The sequence below is a fragment of the Cyprinus carpio genome, chromosome B6 (genome assembly GCF_018340385.1).
Source record: "Cyprinus carpio isolate SPL01 chromosome B6, ASM1834038v1, whole genome shotgun sequence".
Taxonomy (NCBI): Eukaryota; Metazoa; Chordata; class Actinopteri; order Cypriniformes; family Cyprinidae; genus Cyprinus; species Cyprinus carpio.
In genome coordinates, this window is record NC_056602.1 from 1,172,857 (window position 1) to 1,193,172 (window position 20,316).

At 39.6% G+C, this 20,316-nt stretch overlaps 1 protein-coding gene across 4 annotated transcripts in view; it reads left to right on the plus strand.

Moving 5' to 3' along the window:
- The window catches only part of zeb2b (zinc finger E-box binding homeobox 2b), a 79,001-nt gene that overhangs the window by 45,678 nt on the left and 13,007 nt on the right, over positions 1 to 20,316 (plus strand). For 2 of the 4 annotated variants that reach the window (XM_042725279.1, XM_042725281.1), the window contains exons 3-4: positions 13,075 to 13,341; positions 17,840 to 17,908. In XM_042725279.1, the coding sequence (XP_042581213.1) occupies positions 13,075 to 13,341; positions 17,840 to 17,908 (336 nt within the window). Of the gene's footprint in view, positions 1 to 10,259; positions 10,447 to 13,074; positions 13,342 to 17,839; positions 17,909 to 20,316 lie in introns of those variants that run through there. The other 2 variants (XM_042725282.1, XM_042725280.1) reach the window with 2 other exon arrangements.

Genomic DNA, 20,316 nt, shown 5'->3' on the forward strand with positions numbered 1-20,316 from the left:
CAAAAAACACCGTATGACTGGTTTGTGGAGATTAAAGAGGTCACCAATCACCCTCATCTAAGAAATCCACTTTCAATTTAAAGAGTGTCTTCGCCCTGAAACATGCCCTCTGTCTATGAATAAGGATTTTATAAAAGTAAACAACATCATCAGTAAGAGCAGTTCAATGTTAGTGAACCCCTACATGTGCAGACCAAGTGGAAATTCTTTCTGTTAGCACATTTCTGCAGGTTTATACAGAGTGAATAATGAAGGCAGTGCTTAACAAAGACTTCGGTCTGAATAAAGATCTGAGAGCAGCCAGAATTCAGTTCAGACAGGAAGTGCATCAGACGGCCAGGGAGAAACCTCCTGACCCGAGGAGACCGTCAGCTGTCTGGGGAGAACACGGGATGGCTTGCGAAGGCGTAGACATAGCCCGATTATTGTGCGGCTTCTGTGTGTGTAAATTGCTGAAAGCGAGGAGTCCATAATCCACAATACGTGTTTACTTGTGTAAATTAGCAAAGAGCCGGTTATAGCTGTCCGTGGGAACTGCGAGAAGCGACAATTCAATGTTCACCTTTTTCTCTCATCCGTCCTCATAATGACCTGTCTATTCTTCGCTGTCTTGCCCACCTCCAGGCACCTTGCCTCCCATTTCTTCATTGCATTTCCCAATTAGGCTTGTACTCATTGTTAGTTTATTAGCAATGGCAGGGGCTCTAAATGTGTTTGCTGATATTCACTTGTTAATGACCAAATTCAAACTATTGAGCGGATCATAACAAGCGAGGAGGGCGCTAATAATAGCCTCTCTCTGAGACAAAAGATGAAGAAATGGCATTACAGAAGCGTAACAATAGAACTCCATTGGTACTCTAATGGCGCGGCCTTTCATTTAAAAGTACTTCCTTTTAAATTTTTGAGCTGCCTGTATAATCCCTGTGTGCTCATTGGAGGCATTTCTGCGGGTCAGGAGTGTGCATGTGGAGACACACATCTGCCGCAGCTCCTCTGAAAGGTATTTCCACCTGGGAAGCCTTCTCCGCGCTTCGGCTGCATTAGTGTGGTTTTAGCAGGCCAGGTACTGTTCATTTAGGGCAGAGGTAAAGGGGGAGGAGGAAAAGTGAGAAGAACAAACAAGTCGAGGCATTTGTTAGGTGGTGTAATCTCCCCATCAATTATCCTGCTGAGCTAATTAGCACTTTCGTCGTACCCCGGTACCTGCACTCTTGCAGAAATGACTTCATGCCTTGCTGTGATCCAAAGAGAGAGCGGCACCGAGGAAAGCGCTTGGAGAACTGAACCAAAGAGGTGGACCAGGACATCAAAACTTCCCACGTTTACCCGGTGAACTGTGCTCTTTTGCCAACTTTCTGCGGCCCTTCTGTACACCCCTAAAGAGAACAGGGAATGCTCAATTATGTAAGGAACATGCTTGCATTGTGGTGCACTGCTGGAAGAAAGACTGGAGCTTTGATGCTACGCTTTCCTTACACTTAAAACACTGTGGTACTGTGTGAAACTTTACATATGCATTAGGCAGACTTGTTTTTCATTTTTTGTGACAGATCTTTTCTTGCATATTGTGATGCAGCTGAGTATAGCAAATTACTGAAAAATAAACAAATGGGACATTGACTTGGTTGCATCAGTTGTTCATTTTATTTATGCATTTAGCAGATGCTTTTATCCAAAGCAACTTACAATGCATTCAGGCTATACATTTTTTTTTTTTTTACCAGTATGTGTGTTCCTAGAGATTGAACCCACAACCTTTTGTGCTGCTAATGCAATGCTCTGCACCGAACCACAGAACATCACTGATATGTGAGCATAGCTGGGCCGATATACATCATCTCGATGTATATCAATTATATGATACATAAAATTTACATATGAAGCAGCTACCAATCGCGATGTGGAAACAATTTACCCTATTGCGATACAGTGGGATCGATTTCGATTTGATTTAAAACTATGCAATTCGATGCAATAGGGAAAAAAAAAATTATGTTATGCAATTAAATAAGGTACAGATAGTTCACTTTTATTTCTTTGGTTCATTTTAATTGTTTGATGGTCTCAGTAGTATTGTGATACGTCATATTCACATAGCAGCAGTGGTGATAAGCGAAACAGTTTAGAGAGAGGAATAAATCTGCCATCTAACAATATTGGTCACAAAATGGTGGTCCCTGTCTCGAATAACAAACAAAAAAATATAGTACATCTACTAAGACGTATATTAATATATACATATATTATACATACATACATACATATATGAATATATATAGATATATATATCTATAGATATATTAGATATATATTGGTTTGTTTGTTTTTGACCAATGCAAATATGTTAGCAGAGAAAGAAACGTGCCATCGCAAGACAAATACCAACTTATTTTCAGATGCACACTTTTTTAAATCAGGTGGTATCGGCAATCATTGACTCTTATGGCCGAATTGCACCCGATGTGAATCAGTGAATCGGGGAACATGCCTGGTGAGCATTATAGGAAACCTTGAAACTTAGTGGAGGCTATGAGTAAAACATAAGCTTATAGACAAATGATTGGAGAAGTCTCGGCATACATCACCAGAGGCAACCTGCAAAAGCTTTAGTACATTTAAATGACGAGGTCTTTTTGGAAACATTATGCATCGATGATATTTTTGCAATAACATGCATTTTGACAATAGGGTGAAATTTAATTTATTGCCGACTTTTTATAAATGGTGCCTGTAGATAGCCGGTCAGAGCCATGCATGCTTGGTTGTTTTGATACTGAATGTTGTATGCCAGGAAGTGTTTGCTCTTGTTACCATAGCATTACTTTATATTAGTATATTTAAAACAAAATCAACGCATGTTGTGGTTTCAAGCATTTACTTGATTTGAATTGCAATTTCTCTATTAAATTTTTGCAATTTTCTATAAAAATGTTATATTTTTTTCGATATGATCTATTATGCAGTGTAGGGTATTGTCTTCACCCTTCAGCATATAAATATGAGCATCTTGTGTCATGTTAACCCGGCCTCCGTTCTGCAGTAAAGGTGCAGTTGTGCTGTTGTGTTTAAGAAGCGGCCCAGCTGAAGCATTAGGCTTAAGAGAGGCGCATTTTATCATAAGAACGGCTGTTGGCAGGGGGTCTGGCCAGCGTGCCGCGGGGCGTGTCTGTCTCAGGTCGTGCATTTGGGTTGAGCTGTGTCTGTGACAGAGAGTTGGGCGATCGCAAGCCTCCAGCTCTAATTATTAACTACGTCGGTGGGTTTCTCAGGTTTGTCAGTGAAAACGGCAGGTAAGAGAAAACGCGAATGGTTCCCTTGCCGTTGTGGGTATGGCCATGCATTTAGTATCGCACCAGGGAACGGTTACCAAGCCCAAATCATTTCCAGGGAGCTAAAGCGGGAATGGAAAAAAAATATCCAAAAAAAAATGGGGTCTTTTGTTGGTGACGTGTTGGTAAACCGTACCAATTGCGTTAAACCGCTTGCTCTGGTGATCATCAGAGAGCAAGCGTTAATTGGGCTGGTTAACTGTGTCAGGTGCGGTGTGGGGCAACGGTGGGCACGCGGGGCTCTTGGGGGGGCCCCTGTGGTCACCAGGGCCGAATTTGCTGATTGTGAGAACGGAGGGGTAACAGGAAGGAAAAGGGATGTTTCCGCAACTTGTTTGAATACCTGGTGGGGAGCTTTTCAGGTGACAAAGGACCCCGAGCAGTTGGGGGGGAAACAGATGTGTTCCAACCCTCTCATTAGCATCTGAGATTAGGCAGCTCAGAATTGTGGGCTGGCCGGGGGGTTCTACCTCTCACTCTGGATCGTCCTGCTCTGATCCTGTTATTACCATCTGAGGACCTCCTGGGCTCCACCCAACACCCCAAACCCCCCACCCGACCCCCCCCCCGGGCCCCCTCTCCGTCGGACCCCCAGCTGGTGCACTGGCAGAGTTTTGTAACAGTAATCGACCTGAAGCACAGATGCGTTTCCCCACAACCTGCACTCGCACGGATTTCACTCTCTTCTTGTCTCGAAATGCATCGGGAAAATTCGGCCCACACATAATGCGACCACCCACCCCACCCGTGACCCCCCCTCAGCGAGGCCTGGGAAGACGTCCCAAGAGGCTGTTTTTTCCCCAACACCAACACGGCCCTGTCGCTTTAATTATTTTAATTTACTTTTCCATTCATGCGGACAGAACTGCCTCTGTATTTTACAAGCATCAGGTTGATAAATGGCGTTTCCCTTTCGTGCCGGCTGACAGACCCAAAGAAAACAAAAAAGCCTCTGTTGCTCTTTCTTTGCTCGTGAGATATGTTTCAATATAAATTTTGTTACCCAAATAGACCCAAATGAATGAGGATTGCAGCAGAGAATTTGTCATCTCTGACTGGATTGCAGACTCTGAGCACAGTTTGAGACAGATGTGATATTACTGGGGCTTTTCTTAGGAGACTAATCTCCATTTGCTCTCAATTCGTTCTCATTGCAATCTAGGAGAAACTCTTGAGATCTCATTTGTGACTTTTTTCCTGTGAGGAACAATGTTTAGGAATGACTTGGTGTGTGTTCTTTGTATAAATGTAAACACAACAGTTTTATTTCAGTGTGTTAGATTTGTATATAGTCATGCTGATCTTCAGGTGGGACTCTGTCGGACAGAGATAAAGGTTTTCTTTCTAAAGGTTGGACTGTGAGCCAGGAAGGCAGTGCAACCTTGAGTGGCTCAAAACGCTGTTCTCAGCTTGTACTTATCTCAGGGTCCGGCGGTGCTAGTTTAACACTGCAGAATAAGAAAGGAAATATAGATGTACCGAATACAGGTCGAAGTGCTGCTCTATTGTTTCTGCTGTCTGTAATAGAGACTCGTGTAAAGACTCACTCTATTTGCTATTGCCTAACAGACGTTCCATGCTCTTATTTTGAATGATTCATCAGTGCAAATTATTCCAAAGAAAGAAAACACACCTTACCTTTGTCTGCCATATGCTCATTCTTTATTTATATCAAAGCAAATTCACAGTCAAATGATCCCCTTACAGAGTATAATTACATCCGATTGTGTTTAGCCATTATTACTTCCAAACACACAGTAATCTGCTCTGACAGAGCCGTATATGTTATTGGTAGCTCTCCTATTAATCTTGCACAAAGTGAATTACGTTTGCAAAAGCAGATCGGGGAGTACTCTATATAGATGTATTGATGTTTTAATCAGCTGTGGCAAAAATTAATTTTTTAGCCATGATTGCTTACATTTGAATTTGCATGTACTTAGTGAAAAGCTATTTATTTTTTATAGATTCCCTGCTATTTAAAATAGGCCTTACAGTCCTTTATCTGCAAAACAATGCCATGTTCTGCTGTGAATATCTCTGTGTGTAGGTTGTTTTTCCAACGAGTTGCGGACTTTGAATGTGATCGTTTCTCAAGTGTGTCCATGAATCTGTGGCTTCTTTAGGAACTCAGTGTCCCCGCTCAGATTTGTCACAACACAACTGAAATGAAAGGTACAAATATAAGGCTATCAGTGAATGGTGTGAGTGATGCAGAGCAGATCAATGCCGCAACCTCTCTTAAATAGTTTTGTCTGGCTGAGAACAATGCTCTGTTGACAGCCGCAACACACAAACCCCCCACAACCAAAACTACTGCACCCATCAGCGCATTCCACTACCTGCCCATGTTGAGAGAGAGAGACAGACAGAGCCAGACACCGCAGACGAGATGAGAGAGAGAGGAGAGAGGGAGAGAGCGCGAGAGATGAGGAGAGAGCAGGGGCCAGGGACGGAGGTGTCCACCGCTTGAGTGTCTTATGGGTCGGTCCTGTTGTAGAAGAGCTGTTTTGGGAGGGGAAGGCAAGAGAGGCCGTTTACCCCTGGAAGAGACCTCAAAGTATTCCACTTGAGAGAAGATCAACATGCATTAACACACCTTATTACAAACGGCTCTCTGGTATGCTCGATTGTGATTGGTCAATGGCGGCACTCTGCTGTCCAAAGATTTGAACTGTGTGTTTAATTCCGCTAAATTGTGATCAAGCGAATTTCCTTCATAAATGTTTGGACAGTTTTTTTGTAAATTGCCATCAATTCATAAATGATTCACCAATTCGTTTCCATCACTCCACATTTTTTAGTAAGCTAATTTTGGAAAAATGTTGCCCAATGACTGCTTTTTGTCATCTAGGCTTTTTGAATGCGGTTTATACAACTAGAATGTTTCTAGTTTTATTCGTTGTATTCAATGTGATGTTGTGTTAAAATGTAATCACAGCTAACAAAAATAAGTTCTAAGAACATTTTGTTGACATTCCAATTAACTTTGAAAACTCATTCTGAATATTCTCTCAACAATCTAATGTTGCATGTGTTAGTGTTTAATTGCTATGTGAACATATAAGAGAACATTTCAGATAATTTTTTTTGCAAACATTATGGGAATGTTACATTTAGATGTTCTTCTGAACATTCGCAAACAAGTAGTAACAGAAAAAACAAATGTATCAAAATAAAGCATTCCATGAATTCGGTATACATAATGTTTAATGTGCTAATGTTTTGAGAACATTATAAGGACCAAATAACTCTGAACAAATGTTCTATTAATGTTACTAGAGAATGTTTGTTCATAACTTTGGCAGACACATTTCTGAAAACGTTCCTTTCCTAAAACTGTTTTTACAGGTATATAATGAAACTAAATAGATATGTATCATTAAATTAGCATCACGTTAGTTAACCCTGGTATTGTTTAATGACTTACTTTAAACAGGAGATTTGACGTAGTTTAACTACAGCTTTAATTATGACAAGCCCCCTAACCACAGGTTCGTGTTCCTGTAGCTCTACTGATAAAACTGATAACTCACGCCTTTTTGTGTGACGTGTTCGATTCTTGAAAACGCATCAGAAGTCTAGAAGTGTGTTTTTCAGGTAAACACCAGTGAAAGTGCTCCGGTGTCTGATGTGTGTACTTGAATGAATGTTTTAAACAGCAGCTCCAGAGATCAGCTGCAGTCAAATACACACTAAAAGCGATCACAGCTGAGGACTTTTTGGAGTTGCATCAATATTTGATGATCAACCTGGTTGAAAAGAGTCGAGGAGCATTTCCATTCCTACTTTCCCTCATCCTGTTCATTCAGGCCGCAGCGGCACGTAAATGGCCCCATACTGAACATATTTAGGTGGGAATACAGCAACAACCCCAGAGAGCAGGTGTCGTTCTGTTCCTCCTTTTTATATTTATACACGTTTATGGAAAATATAAAGCGCGGCGAGAGAAAAGTGAAGCGTGGCTGAACGTTCGCCTCATTCACCACCGAACGACCGCCGCATAAAAAGGCCCTTTCAGATGAGGGAAAAACTAAAGAAATTGTGCGGTGCTTTGGTGCGAGAGAAGTGGCGGTGGTGCCGGGACTGGCCGGCAGAAAGTGTTTTATATACTATCCCGCTAAAGGTTTTGTGGGTTTGTGTGTATTTGGTTAGTTACGGCAATTACGGTCACTCAATGACACAGCCAAACGCATGCGGGAGAGTGAAACGGGCTGCCTCTGTGTGCAACACTCACTGTCGAACATCTGCTGAGAGATTGCATATTAATTAACCCATATTAAACTCTAATGTATTTCTGGGAAATTATCAAAATAAATTGAAATTTTCTAATTTTAACCTTTCCTTTGCTTGACGGATGTGAGAGCCGGAGATACCCCTTTACCAACGTTTACCCCACCCCCCCCCACCCCGCGCTCACACTGCACAGATGCCCCCCTTCCGATGTCTCTCCTCTCAATTTCCCCTCGCGCCTTGACATGAGGATTTTTTTTTTTTGGACCAGAATTTTCAGATTTGGGCTTGCCTAGACACAATTTCCATCCACTGCCCCCACCACAAACATGATAAACAGATACTTTTTAGAAATGCATTTTTATATGCATCAACATTTTTAAATATATTTTTCATTTAATGCATTTTTTTAAACTCTTTTAATGTTTATTTGAAGAGTTCATTTGCAAAAAAAAAAAAAAAAACTAACCCTAACCCTAACCCCTAACACAATAAAACACACAATAAAACATAATAACATTATGAAAACTTATTTTGAATTAATTTATATACTTTTTGTTATTTATTTTGAAAATGTTTTATAACAATATAATTTTATTTCATATAACCATTTTCACAAAGTTTTTATTGTTACATTTTGCAAAAATATGGAACAATCAAGCAGTTGAGATTTTGGCTATATAGTGTATACATATATATTGCCCTATGCAAGTATTCTGTATGATAATACACACGTTTCCAACTATATATAAAGAGGTGGGCGAAGATATAGTTATATTTTGCGACTAAATAAAAAATCATGTTACCTGCAATGAAAAAAAAAAAAATACTCATTTATATCATCCAGTGTTACTTAACTTGTTTTGGTACAATTCACCTCAAAAGTGTTGAATATATAGAAAAAAAACAAGGCATAAAAGCATGTTATTTTTCAGATGCAGTAATGCGTCTTCGGTCAGTTTGGCCGAATCTCTCTCACGTTGGCTCTGGGTTTTCTGTATTGTTGCCCTGTGAACACAGATTTTCTTGCGTCATTTATCCGGGGGTGGGCGAGAGATCTTTTTTGTGTGCATGTGTTTTTTTTCGGTTGGGCTCATGGATTGAGAGGGGGGCGACCCGGAGCAGCACAGATGGTGGAAGCGAGCGGGTCGGGCCGGTTTCGGGCCGAGCAGCTAAACCTCCAGGCTTTCCAGCCTGTTGCTCAACAGCCCCGCAAAATAAATTGGACTTTAATTCAATTAGAGTCCGGCTACTGTGGCCCGCCTCATGGCAGAAATTATTGAACATATCCCACCCCCTTCCTGAAACACACCCCACTCGGGCGTTCCTGGATCCGCACACAGACACAGGAGGTTTGTTTTACACAAACATCGCTGAGTTTCTCCATTCACTGGCCTCTCAAAGCTGCTTCACTCTTTCACTCGTCTTTTGTTTCGCTCTCGGCTGCTGCCCTTCTGTCCCTTTCTCTTCACCACCACCACCCCCTTTTCGCGTCTTTCGCTCCCTTTCTCTTTCTTTCACTCTTTCTTTTTTTTCTTGAGGCGTTGCACGGCTTTCCCCAAATACCCCCATATCACCTGGAAGAGTTTCATGAAAACAGTTCATGGACATAAAAGCAAACAACTTGCAAGCTTGCAAAATAAATAAACATTATAGTTACAAATCATGCTTCTCGTAAGAAAAAGATCTCAGTAATCTCACACGTGTCTCCTCTTTTAAATGAGATCTCAAGTTTGTCTCAAACATTTCTCATAAATGATTTTAACTGCTCTCTGAATACATTTTAAATTTCCATGGTCTGTCAGTATTATATGAAACATTTGTGTCTGTTTTTTCTTTTTTTTTTCTTAGAAATGTTAGGTAAAGAAGAGACTAAGTTAAGATGCAACTGAGTTCTCATCAAGAGCAACTTTTGAGCAATAAAATAGTCCTTTGGGGTTGCATATACTACCAGAAGAAGAAAAAGAAGAATAAAAAAAAGAGGTTTTTGTTGAGATAAAAAATATTTCTTTATAAATGAGTTAAACATGTAAATAAAATTGAGTAAGATAAGTTCCCATTATTATGCGTTAACTAATGAGCAGTACATTTGTTACAGTATGTATTCATCTTTGTTAACATGAGATAAATATGGCAACTGTTCATTGTTAGTATAATATTAACAGATATGACTTTTTACATTAATATTAACTAAATGCTTTAAGAGTATTTTTCATTGTTAGTTCACATTAACTAATCTACTTCACTAATGTTAACAAATTGAACCTTGTTGAGATTTTGCAATCTCTGAAACCTGAAGTGAAAGGAAAATCTGAGCGTTTAAATGCATTGTTGGAGCTTCAGGTGATCTGCATGTGTGAGGCGGCATGCGGAGGGCCGGTTATCTTCAGCACGGTTCATGTCTCCTCCCATTAGCTCTGACGACTCGAGCGCAGTATGTAGGTTTACCTGCAGGGAGTCTGTCACCTCCACACACACACACACACAGCGCCAGGGCCACAGGCTCGTCTCTGGGCTCATCTAGCGGACCGCTGCGAGGCCCTCGGGTTGAGCTTGTGTTGCAGCGAGAGAGAAACCCACCCTGAAGCACTCGGAGAATTTCAGAGACACTAAACTCCTCAACTCTCGTGTGGATTATTGGATTCAAATGATAGAAAAGAAAGCAGGATACTCTGTTTTCAGTTTGTCTGCCTGTATTTCTGGCTTCATTGTGAGGCCCTTCTGCAGCTGACACGAGAAACCATTGGGTTTTAAACAGATTCTCCTGCTGATGATGAATTGGAGAAGACTGGAGCTCTTTCTTTAGGGACAAAAGGACAGAATTTGTGGTTTGATGAGCACAGATTTCATGACACATTTCCTTTTGAAACAGGAAGTTGAGGTGAGCGATATCAAAAGGCTTGCCACTTTTTATTTACATAACTGATAGTGGGGGGGCTCATTAGTTCCATGCCAGATGCTATTAGTTGGAGATCAGTGTTATTTCAGTACCTATACACACATTTTAGTTTTTGTTAATATTTTGAATACGACTGAATATGTCTATTCTCTGTTTTCACTTCAATTTTAAAGTTTTAGTATATTTGTAGACCTTTTTTATCTATCTTACCTTACTTGTACTTTATTTTTAGTTTAGTAGTTTATTTCAATTTCAATTAACACTTTGTTTGTTTTATTTATTTATTTTATTGATTTGAGTGTTAGTTAACTATAAAAACCCTGAATTCATTTTACAGGGAATTTCTTTGAAGAAAAATGTGGGTATTTTTGTGCTATTTTGCCAGAAGACAAAGACTCTTTTAAATGTGCTTTTTTTGTTAACAGTTAATGAGTGCAGAATGTCTGTCACACTCCTTTTAACGTCTTTGAGTAAGTTCCTCTGGTTTGTAGTCGTCTAAGTTTTGCGCGTTTTTTTTTTTATTTGTTGAGCGTTGAGAAAGCGGGCGATCGAATACCATCTCGCGCGGCCCTGCGATTATCATCCGCAGAAATGACAGGCCTGTCTGCGAGCGGCGCGTAGGTTAAGCCCAACATTAAACGGTGACTGGGGCAATTAGGAATGTCATTTTAAATTATCTGTGGCATCGGAGTGAGAGATGTTCCTTTTATTTATATTTGTTTTGAAATCAAAAGCAGAGGAGCAGGTAGCATCGGCGCGCGAGAAATGGCAGCCGTAATCGCCTTTGTTTTTCCCTTTGACACTCGCAGAAGACCGCCGACGAATAGAGAGTGTCCATCAGAGGAAGAACTTAGCCAGCAAGTAAACATTATCGCTTCTTTGTGTCTGCGCCGCTCTGGAAACACAAAGACTGATTAGAGACGAGGTGAGGAATCACTGTAATGGCTGCCGTGACATTAGCAGTTGGAATTATTGTGTTGAAGAGCACAATACCGGCATACCGTGTGATAGGCTGTCTGTCAGCCAAACAATGCTCTCGCTCCAGATTTTTTACTCCATCTGAAGTTCCACCCAACCCATCATCATTATCTATCGGCCTTTTCATATCTTCCAGCAGCGAGTACAAAGTTGATGGATTTTGTTTTTAACTTCTCAAGATGTCATTTCTACTTTGTAGAAGCGCTGTCTCTCTCTTTCTGTCTCTCTCTTTCTCTCCTTCTGTCTGTCGGTAACCTGTTCATGAGCACACGGTTACTCATTTTGAGAATCTCTTTTAAACATCCAAATGTCTTTGTACCATCACAGTCTGCTCTGATGTGATGGTCAGAAGGTATTTAAATGCCCACTACCATTCAAAAGTGTGGTGTTGGTAAAGATGTCTTTGAAAGAAGTCTTTTCTGGCTGCATTTACTTGATCAAAAATACAGTAAAAATAGTAAAATTGTAAAATGTTATTTACATTTCAGATAACAGTTTTCTATGTGAATATATTTTTAAATATCATTTATTTCTGTGATCAAAGCTGAATTTAAATAATACATTTAATATGCATTATAATATGCTGATTTTCTGCTCAAAAAACAAAACAAAAACAAAAAAAAAACATTAAAACAACATTTCTGATTATTAGCAATGTTGAAAACGGTTGTGCTGCCTATTATTTTTATGGAAACCGTGATGCATTTTATTTTTTTAGGATACACAGATGAATAGACAATTCCAGAGAACACCATTTATTTTTAAATAGAAATCTTTTGTAACATCGTAAATGTCTATACTGTCACTTTCGATCATTTTAAAGCATCCTTGATTAATAAGGATCTTTCTGGTTTGTGAACATGCAGTTGAAGCAGCCGATGCGAAGCCCATACTTTCACTTCAGAACTGCCTTTTCTGCGATCAGACTCGTGGAAGTGTTACAGCCCGTCCAGAAATATTGCGTCCGGTCACTGGGCGTGTGAAGGGTGTTTTGAATGTAAATGTGTTGAAGGTATATCTGGACCACACATCAAGTCTGAATGTCTCACTTATTCTTTTGGCTTTTCTATTCTTATTTCCTCCCTCCCTCTTTCTCTGTCTCTTTTCTTGGGTTCTTTCTCTCACAGAGAGCATTACTCAGTCTGAACTTGCCTAAACCCTTGTGGTCACACCTCTTGAAAAGGTTTTGTTTCCCCAGTCAATTGGTATTCAGCCCAGGTCACATACGCACACACATGCACCGTTTTCATTTTAATTTGCACCTGTTGTGCAGTTGTTCGGGAGGCAAGTGCAGACCAGTGGATTAGCCAAAGATCATGTTAGGAACAGAGCCCCTAGTGTAATCTTTTTGTCCACAGGGGAATGTTAAGATAGACTGTGCTTTGTGTGTGTGTTGTGTGTGTGTGTTTGTGTGTGTGTGTGTGTGTGTGTGTGTGTGTGCTGGCATACTCTCACTCACCAAACTAAACAATGCACAGATGAAAAAAATATTTAAATCTGCATGGCAGCAGGCATTCCTTTATTAACGCATCCCAGAGGAGTTTAATACTCATTCATAGTTTATGTATCACATACATGCACAAGCTAAGTGATAATTTAATAATCTGTAATCTGTATATGTGTTTTTTTTGACAGTGTTGGAATATGAGAACGTTGTAGAAACCGGATCTGAGACGGAAGAAGAGGACAGACTTCTGGTGTCGGAGGAGGACGGCTTGCTCAATGGGGTGGGGAGTCCAGTCAGCCTCGTCAATCAAGAGTCTGTGGCTCCGCCCTCTCCGACCCAGGGTCACACACTGCTGAGGAAGACTGTGGATGATGAAGATGATATGAAGGACAGTGGAATAGAGAACGTCTGGCATGAAAACGACTTGCTGAGTGCATCAGTCGATGGTACCGGTGAGTTATGACCACTTCCTTTAAGAAAACACACCCCTTCCATCAAAGACAACACCCTGTTTTATCTTGGATGCACCCATCTTCACTAAGACACATCCTCTTTTCTCCTATACATGCACATCTTCTCTTAGAAACACCCTTTCATCTCTTAGACACACCCATTTTATCTTAGTCACACCCCCTCCTCTCTTAGTAACTCACATCTTCTCTTAGACACACCCTCTCTCTTCTTAGACACATTCTCTTTTCTCTTAGACACACCCGTCTTATCTTAGTCACACCCCCTCCTTCTCTTAGACACACCCTGTCAACTCTTAGACACTCACACCTTCTCTTAGACACACCCTCTCAACTCATAGACACACCCATATTCTCATAAACACACCCTCTCTCCTCTTAGACACACCCTCTCAACTCATAGACACACCCATATTATCGTAGACACACCCTCTCTCCTCTTGGGACACACCCTCTCACTCATAGACACACCCAATTTATCATCTCTCTCCTCTTAGAAAAACCTCTCTCAACTCATTTTCCTCATAGACACACCCTCTCTCCTTTAGGACACACCCCCTCTCAACTCAACAAACACACCCTATCTCATAAACACACCCTCTCCTCCTCTAGACACACCCTCTTCTCAAACTCATAGACACACCCATATTATCGTAGACAACACCCTCTCTCCTCTTGGAAAACACCACTCTTTCTTAGAAAAACCCATCTCTTGTTGAGACCACACCCCTCTTTCTCTTAGGGCACACCCTCTCATCTCTTAGACATGCCCATCTTCGCTCACACACACCCTATGTCCTCTTTTAGACCCCTCATCTTCTCATACCCCACACCCTCTCTTCTCTTTAGACACACCCCTCATCTCATAGTGACTCACACCTTCTCCCCTTAGACACTCGTCCTCTTTTAGTCACTCTCTTCGGCTTAGACACATCCTCTGCCCTCATCTTGTAGCCACACCCATTACATCTTAGACCCAACCTCTCTTCCTTAGACACACCCCTCTCCTCTGTATGTTGTCCCTCATATTTTGTTGAAGGCTGCTCTCACTTCCAGTGCAACTACAGCAGAACGCTTCTCTGTAATTATCACATAAGACCCGTTTCTGCCTGTAATTGTCGTAGGTGCATTCGGCCCGGTTTGCAGAGCATCATTGGTAATTGCAGTAATAGCAGAGCGTCGCGTATCCTTGTAAACGCGGCTCCCGGTTTCCTCCTGCAAGCATCATTGGTGCGGGAGGCGCAGTCAGAGACGCAGAGAGATAAATACTCTTAATGAGGAGAGAGGTAATCATTAAGGGAGGCCCAGGCTGCTGCTCAAGTCATTAAGAATCTTAAATGAAATTTTTATTTTTTATGATAGCCATTTACATGTGTAATAAGAAGTCAATGATTCTTAGAAGCGTATGACAGAAACATAGGAGGGTGAGAGCCCATGGAAGACAGACCATCTAAATGAGCACTTCTTCGCTATTCATTTCTGCTAAATGAAACTAGCTGTGCACAGAGCCGAGAGAAAAGAGGGGGCGTTCAGTAGTCTAAAAATTTAATACGGCCCAAAAAAAGCCGGGGTAGTGGAATTAGGAATACTATGAAGTCTGATTTTCCTTCAGGAGAGCTGCCGGCTTCATTATTTACATTGGTTCGGAGAATCCAAGCATTTTTGGCCATTTTTAGTCCAGGATTTCTCACACTTCTTTGAACTAAAGACCCCTTTCAAGACCCCAACTGTTTGAGATGAGGTAGAATATCACAGAAATGGGAATCGTGGCAACCCACTTTCATAAGCCCACATCCACTGTTACATATGAGAGTAAATTAGCACTGAATGTGGTCTTACGAGGGGGTTATATGTTGCTTTTATTTAATTTTATTATATATATATATTATATTATATATATATATATATATATATATATATATATATATATATATATATATATATATATATATATTTTTTTTTTTTATTTAGATTTATAATTTTAGATTTATAATTTAGTTAAAGTTGTAGTAATGTTGTTCTTTTATAATTTTTATTTTATCATAGTTTTCTTTTTATTTCATTTTGTTTTATTTATGCTCTTTATTTTATTAAAGTTAACGTTTTTATTTCAACAATTGTTTATGGTTTTAGTTTAGTTGTTTTAGTACTTTACCGAAAATGAGAAATGCCTTGGGAAGTACCTGAAATAAAAGAAGTTAATTTGGGTGCAAATATATATATATATAATTTTGGTTAACAGTAATTTTACTTAAGATAACGTTTTATTTATTTTTAAGTATTTTTAGTTAACAATGATAACCCTGCCGCATTCTCTAAAGCAACTACAGTCCCGTGTTTGCAATTAAGGTTCTTGTATATATTTGAATATTAAGTAAACAAGTTTTAAAGTAAACTTTGATAGCCAGTGATATATTTGTTGTTATTATTTTTAACATGATGCCATAAATGCTGTTGATAGAGCTTAACTCATATTGAACCCGGAACGTTCCTTTAATTTGATAAACCCTCTTGGAGCCGGAATGTCTGTGATTCAGTTGTGTTGCAATTCCATGATGTGTGTGTGTGTGTGTGTGTGTGTGTGTGTGTGTGTGTGTGTGTGTGTGTGTGTGTGTGATTCTGTGCTGCTGGGGTGATGTTCATTAGCTCTGGAGGAAGACGCCAAAGTCTCTCTCTCTCTCTTTTTCTATTTTGTGCACTCTTTTCAAACTTGAGCTCTTTCGTTCTGTGTCTCTTTGTTTTTGTTTGGTGCCGGAGTGTCTGCACTGGTACCTCAGCACATAGTTCTGTCCTGAGATAAGCCCAGCATGCTCTCCCTCGCTCTTTTCTTGTCTGTTTGCTCCGGTCAGTCAGATTGCTGCATTGGTGTCGTCCTTGACTCGCTCTCATCTCCCATAATTCCCTTGACTAGTGTGTGGCATTGTTATCACTGATGGAGACTTTAAATAAATCACCTGCGTTCCTCCCCACCCTTGTCTTTCTGTTTTTGTTTTTTTTTCTCCATCTTTTCTTGTATTTCGGATTCTTCCAAGGACCTCAGATAGTCAGGAGGTTCAGACGGGAGCCGTGTGTTTTCACAGAGCATGCTAACGGCCCGTACAGACCTGAGTGTTTTAAGAGTAAACCGAACGGATGGAGTGAAATCATCAGGAGGAATAGATTCAACACAGGTCTCCTTCAGGCGCCTGTTTACTCCCCGACCACCTCAAAACACACAACTCCCTCGGCTCTCCAAACTGAGGAGGACTAGCTCACCTCCTACTGCAATATTTGATCCCTGTCCCCCCAAACACTGATAGTAAAACTGTGAGAAACAAGAAGGAGAAAAAAAGAGGAATCCAAACTGTGGATTCTAGTACAAGCTCTGTGTAGCAGAATAATAATAATGATAATAATAATAAAAAAAATCTGGAAAGATCAAAAGAACTCGAAAAAACTCAAGAAATAAAAAAAAACATGTAAAATTAAAAGAATAATTGAAAAACAATATTGATATATATAATATTGTTACATAGTAATGTATTATTATTATAATTGTTGTTGTTGTAAATAATTAATAATAATAATAATAATAAATAAAAACATTTAAATGTTTGTTATTTTAAAAATATAGCTTTTAAAAATAAATATTGTAATATAGTTCCACAGCATTTTTTTCTTTTTTTATTAGTGTTGGAATAAATTAAAATATATAAATTATAAACATAAATTCTAAGGTGTTAACACATTTAAAACATTATATTTTATGTTTTTTACATATACTTTAATAGTTTTATTTTATGAATGAATTCATTTTATCTAGCCATGCAATGTTTTTTAATCCCTATAAACTATAAAAAGGTGGATTTATATTTATATATAAATAATATAAACAGTTCATTTATATTTATAGTATGGTATATATACAGTACATATATTTGGCATTCACTTTGAAGACAGTGATCACCAGAGAAAAGGTGATAAAATTTCATCACATAAATCAATTGTATTATTTTTAGATGTTCTCAGGTGCCTTGCAATAGCAGGTGAAACGCTGATAACTGATCTCAGAATGATGATGTTAAAAGCAGAGAGTTGATGCAGTGATGTGTTCCTGCGTTTGTGTTTCTCATGATGTCAGTGGTTTGATTAGAGACTCAGTGTTTGGTTTGTGTGCCAGAGACACGGAGCACTGGAGATCAGAAGACTCATCCTCTCCGTCTCTCTCTATCTCTCTATTTGTCTCTCTCTCGCTCTGTTTTCTTTCACATGTATATAAAACACTCTAACCTAACCCCTAATTTTCCCCTCTCTTTTCCCACCACCACCCTCTCCTCTCCTCTCCTCTGTGTGTGTGTGTTCGATCGATTGATTTCAGTCAAAATAAATAAGTGGGTCATTCTGAGTCCTACACGAGATGCAGAACAAGATGTTTTCTGTCCAGATGCAGTGTGTCAGTGAGCTAATAGACTCTCCTCTCCTGTCTGACTCTCTTTTACAGATGAGCTGAAGGGAGACTATGACACCATGGGGCCTGATGCCGCTTTAGAGCCGGTTGGGAACGGTACAGGTGAGTCATGTGACCATGTTGATTTGCTGTATTGATATAGAGTGCATTAGTCTTGCCCACTTATTCAGCAGCTCTGGAAGTATTTTTCCCATTCATTTTTCCCATAGGGATTTTAAAAAGAAGTCTTTAAGCCACGAAGCGTTATATGGTTCTATTTGAAAGTCAAAGAAAATCAGACAAAAAGACAAGAATGTGTGCTTAATGGCTTAAGTGAGGGAAAGAACTACAGTCCCATGAAGCATTACGGATGGAATTAAAAACGGTTGAGAAATCTAAAACTATTAATTTAAAGTTGATTGAATCTATAGAAAGAATAGATTTGAAGTTGATCGCAAAATATGCATATATACAAATATGTAAGTATTTTGAGAGCATAGGGAGACTTAATTACATCGTTCAGGTGCTTCATGGGATTGGTGCACTTTTCTCGCAGCAGCTTTCTGATTGGTGGAATTTTTCTACTTCCTCATGGGTAATGTAGTCTTTATAGTGCTATTAAACAAGGGTACTTAAAAAAAAATATTAATAATAATATGAGCAGATGGGTTTATCGCAAGCATATATAGTTGATTAACAACCTTAGAGCTCACAACAGGTCTGTCTTTAAAGGTTTATCAGTTATTGTTAAAAATCGTTTCCCTAAGGAGAAAATTAATGGAGATTGTTGCGCTCTATTAGCATGTCTGTGATGCAGCATTTCGTGCAAACTTAAAAAGGATTCCACTGTTGAGATTTACGCAGCAGAAGCACATCGACATTGTTCATATGAATCCACAATCATCCAAGTGATTCCTGCTCTCTGTTTGACATCATCATCACACACACAAGGGTTTGTTTTATGAGAAACACCGTTATGCCGTGTTTGAGCTGTCATCGCTGATGTAGTTCAGGAGGAAGGATGTGTAGTTTTAATAAAGCTTTCTAATGTTAGACACACACTCCAGAGATAAACAGCTCCGCTGCGCGGCCCACGATCCTCCTCTGCAGGGAGGGATGTTCTCGGCTCCAGCGTCAGGAGCGAAAGGAAAACATTAGGACGTCGACTTTAGAGCGCTTTCTTCTGCGAGCACGAACTTCCCCAAATCGCATTTCAGGCCAAAATCTAATTTGAGCGCAAACTCGATTTGTTTAGATCATGTAAGCCACAAAACCCACAGCAGCGAGGAGCTAAACGTGTTCATTTGTCGGGCCGCGGTGCTCACGCGTGTTCACATGAATGATAGCGAGGCTGGTCTAGTAATGAGAGAGGAGGGAAATCATTTGCTCTGTTAAATAATGTTAAAGGGCTGCCGGCTCTCTGACATTTTCAAGACATTTTTGACAGCGACACAGCCCAGCGGCTCGACCTTTGAACAAATGAGACGATCAAAATGTTTACTGTCAGACAAACCTCAGTGCAGAGTTTATACCTTACACTAGCTCATCCTAATTAAAAGGTAGCTGATAAAACCTCAAGCCGAACATGCGTTTTCTTTCCGCTGTAATATGAGCTATTTATTCTCTGTTAGATAATATTCTGTTACATAATAACGTAAAACACCTTCGGTTTCTTGTATCTGCTCTTGTAGAGGAATGATGTGGAGAAACAATTATGACGCTGTCTTTGTGTCTATTTTTTTACATACACTAATTTTCCATATGAGCAAATTTTATTGCTCAGAAGATGTTTTTTTCACAGCTCAATACTCACTTCTCAGTGATGTTTCTTGTTGTTCTCAGATGTTTCTCATAAGATTTGCAATTGAGTGACTAGCTGTCATCCATTAAGAGTACAGAGCTATAAAATGAATGTGGAGCAGCTCAATGATTTGATGAGATTCACACTGAGATCTCCAACTTTTGATCGCTGACTTTGATATCTTGGCAAATCTAAGCTCATTGTTGAGATCTCTTCTGAACCTTTAGAAGAGACACAAGAGATTACCGGAGTCTTTTTTCTCAGGAGGAACATCTGAGAAGCAGGAAAACTCTTTATTCAATCTCACTGCTGTCTTTAAGAAACAATTGAGATTTTAAAGACATTTGATTTGTGATTTTTATTTCTGTGGGCATTTTCATGATGATTTTCATTTGCCAAAAAACACACAGCCTCAGCCCTGTTGATAAAATTCCCCCTCATTTTAATGTAATTATCAGAATCCACCTAGTTAGGAGTTCGATTAGAGATCTAGGATGTGATGTTGGGATTACATCATATGTTTCTGCTCCTTGTTTGACTGCCTCAGATACATTTAAAAGTAGAAAAAAGGGTTTATCGTTAAAAGCTTTTCCACAATTCCAATGGTTCTCCTGTTAGATTAACTCATATTTCTTATTTTAGTGGCCATTAGGTGGCTAGATAAGGCAGTAATTTAGACGTATCCCTCCCAGAACGTTCCTCTAATGTTCTTACGTTCTTTTTATCACAG